Source organism: Sinocyclocheilus rhinocerous, unplaced genomic scaffold (assembly GCF_001515625.1).
Source record: "Sinocyclocheilus rhinocerous isolate Xijiao unplaced genomic scaffold, SAMN03320098_v1.1 scaffold85, whole genome shotgun sequence".
Lineage (NCBI taxonomy): Eukaryota > Metazoa > Chordata > Actinopteri > Cypriniformes > Cyprinidae > Sinocyclocheilus > Sinocyclocheilus rhinocerous.
Genome location: NW_015649998.1, coordinates 2,241,927 through 2,244,674, shown reverse-complemented (window position 1 = coordinate 2,244,674; position 2,748 = coordinate 2,241,927). Strand labels below are relative to the sequence as shown.

The 2,748-nt window shown below is 36.5% G+C and overlaps 1 protein-coding gene across 7 annotated transcripts in view; it reads right to left on the bottom strand.

The window, feature by feature from the left end:
- LOC107711112 (dynamin-like 120 kDa protein, mitochondrial) overlaps nucleotides 1-2,748 on the bottom strand; it is a 51,158-nt gene that overhangs the window by 21,844 nt on the left and 26,566 nt on the right. For all 7 annotated transcript variants that reach the window (XM_016516054.1, XM_016516053.1, XM_016516052.1 and 4 more), the window contains one exon: nucleotides 677-842. In XM_016516054.1, the coding sequence (XP_016371540.1) occupies nucleotides 677-842 (166 nt within the window). The remainder of the gene's footprint in view (nucleotides 1-676; nucleotides 843-2,748) is intronic.

The following is a 2,748-nucleotide window of genomic DNA, read 5'->3' as shown; positions in this document are numbered from 1 at the left end:
CATTATGTGGAAAATAACGAGTTTTTTTAACCTTAAACCGCATAAACACATTGCATTACACCAAATACACAACATAATGTTCTTTTTAGCAACGTCATATGACCCCTTTAATATTACTCAGTACTTAAATGTATAATTACACTGTAACAAGGACACCTTAAAATAAAGTGTAACCAAGATTTCTATTTAAAATAAATACTGTTTGTTTGAAATTTCAATTTATTAAAGAATCCACAACTAAAAATGCTAGTTTCCACACAAAATATTAAGCAGCCTAACTGTTTCAACATTGATAATAATAATAAGAAATAATTCTGGAGCACCAAATTGTTGAAATGAAGGATGTACTGGAATAAAGGCTAATATATAAAATAAATCTATATTTATATTCATATAATTTATATTATAAATAAATATATTTAATATATAAGCATAACATATTTTTCTGAAATATATACATGCATGTGTGCGTATTTATATATACATAATAAATATACACAGCACACATACATATATTATGTTAAAAAAAACTTTTATTTTGTATGCGATTGATCGCGATTAATCGTTTGACAGCACTAAATATAATATAATGTGCTTTTTTTACCTGATGATTTCAGAAATTTAACTACCAACTATGAGCACAAAGAAATAGCAGCGGTTCATCAGTGTTCATTACCTCCAGCGCTTTATGAGGAAGTTGTTTGTCAGTCCATTGCTTAAGTTTGATGTCTACAGTGGTGTTGAAAGTGCCCGAGTTCATGGTCTGAGCAGCAGGCAGGTAGATGTTCTCAATAACGTGTGTTGAGACCCTTTCCCAAAGCTTCTTCTGTAAGATGGACTCCCTAAAATGACATAAAATTATGTTTGTTAATTCTTAAAATATACATGACCAAGCTGCTATTAAATGTAGGCCAAGCGCACAATAAACGATGTTAATTACGTTGTTTTCAGTTCTTTCAACCATCAAATGAGAGAACACCAAAAATGTACTTCATAATTCTAAACAGTCGAGTGGAAAATATAGGACTTGACATTAAGACAAAGATGAGAATATTCTGAGGGTGATGGTGAAGCTCATTTATCATAAAAGGAAACCATATTTCATAGCTTCATGTTTGCTTTGTTCTAGTGTGGTACATCAATACACTCACATCTCCAATACCACCAAACTAGCGCTGCCCAGAGAAGCCACCCTCCAGCTATTCATCATGCTATTGATTTGAGAGGCTGATGGAGCACACTGGGCCCCCTACAAACATCTGATCTATTTCATTTAGCTTGCTCCTCTGGGTTTTAGGTTCATAACTCCGGGTACAGCTTGCAGCTTTGCATTCTGATGGTAGAGTCAGCCCTGAAGCCATGAGATGGAGATGTCGAGTTTAAAGGGTTAGTTCACCCAAAAATGAAAATTAGGCGTTTTACTCACCCCAGAGGCATCCTAGGTGTATATGGCTTTCTTCTTTCAGACAAGTGATCCTCAAATCTGGCTTGCGAGATCCACATTCCAGCAGAGTTTAGCTCCAACCCTATAATCAAACAAACCTACCTGTGATTTTCTAATGATCCTGAAGACATTGATTAGCAAACTCAGGTGTGTTTGATTAGGGTAGAGCTAAACTCTGCAGGAAAGTGGATCTCGCGAGCCAGATTTGAGGATCACTGTTTCAGACGAATCCAGTCGGAGTTATATTAAAAATTGTCCTGGCTATTCCAAGCTCCATCATTGCAGTCAGCGGGTGCAAAAGAAGTTACATAAAAAGCACCCATCCATAAAATAAAGTGTAAAATAAAGTGTCTCACATGGCTCCGGGGGGTGAACAAAGGCCTCCTGTAGCGAACCGATGCGTTTTTGTAAGAAAAATATCCATATTCATAACGTAATAATCACTTGAATCTAGCTTGCGCTCACTGTTGTAAACGGAAGCAGTTCCGGGCGGATGACCCATGAGCTCAGCGTTGCGCATGTGCCGGTGAGTCTCGTGAAACCCAACGTTTGTTTACAGGATCAAAGGAAGCAAAGTTTCCTTACTTTAGCAAAGGAAAACCTGTCTCCTCTTAGCTTTTATCGAAATCCTCTGACATTCTTCTTTACAAATCCTCATTTTATACTTATAATTAGTCACCGTTGTTTTGTTTTGATCTCTCCGCTGCCTTTCCGCATGCGTCACTTCTGAGTGGCGCATGCGCAAAGCCGACCTCATACGTCATCCGCCCGGAACTGCTTCCGTTTACAATAGTGAGCGCAAGCTAGATTAAAGTGATTATTACGTTTTGAATATGGAGCATAACTGACGCGCTGCGAGGATAACAAAAGATATTTAGCCTACTCCTCAATTAAAATGTTTTTAAAAACGGTCTTTTAAGGTCTACAATGAATTATATGCCTATAAATAAAACATTAACACTGCAGTCATTGATAAAAATCAATGAAATAAAAAGCTTTTATTCCAAGCACCGCTTTTAAAAAACAACCTGTTTAACATGAAATACGTTTCTTCTCATTTTTTTTCACTATGTACAGGCCACAAGAGAAATATTAAGGGCATAAACGAAAATAGTTATCGCAAGTAAAACACAGCCTAATTTTCATTTTTGGGTGAACTAACCCTTTAACATCCAAAAAACATTCAACATCCAGCCAACAAAGAGTTGAAGATTGAGAATGCCTCATCAGTATTGGTTGTGCTGATGAACACAGATATATAATATCTGTGTGTGTGTGTGTGTGTGTGTGTGTGTATGTATGTA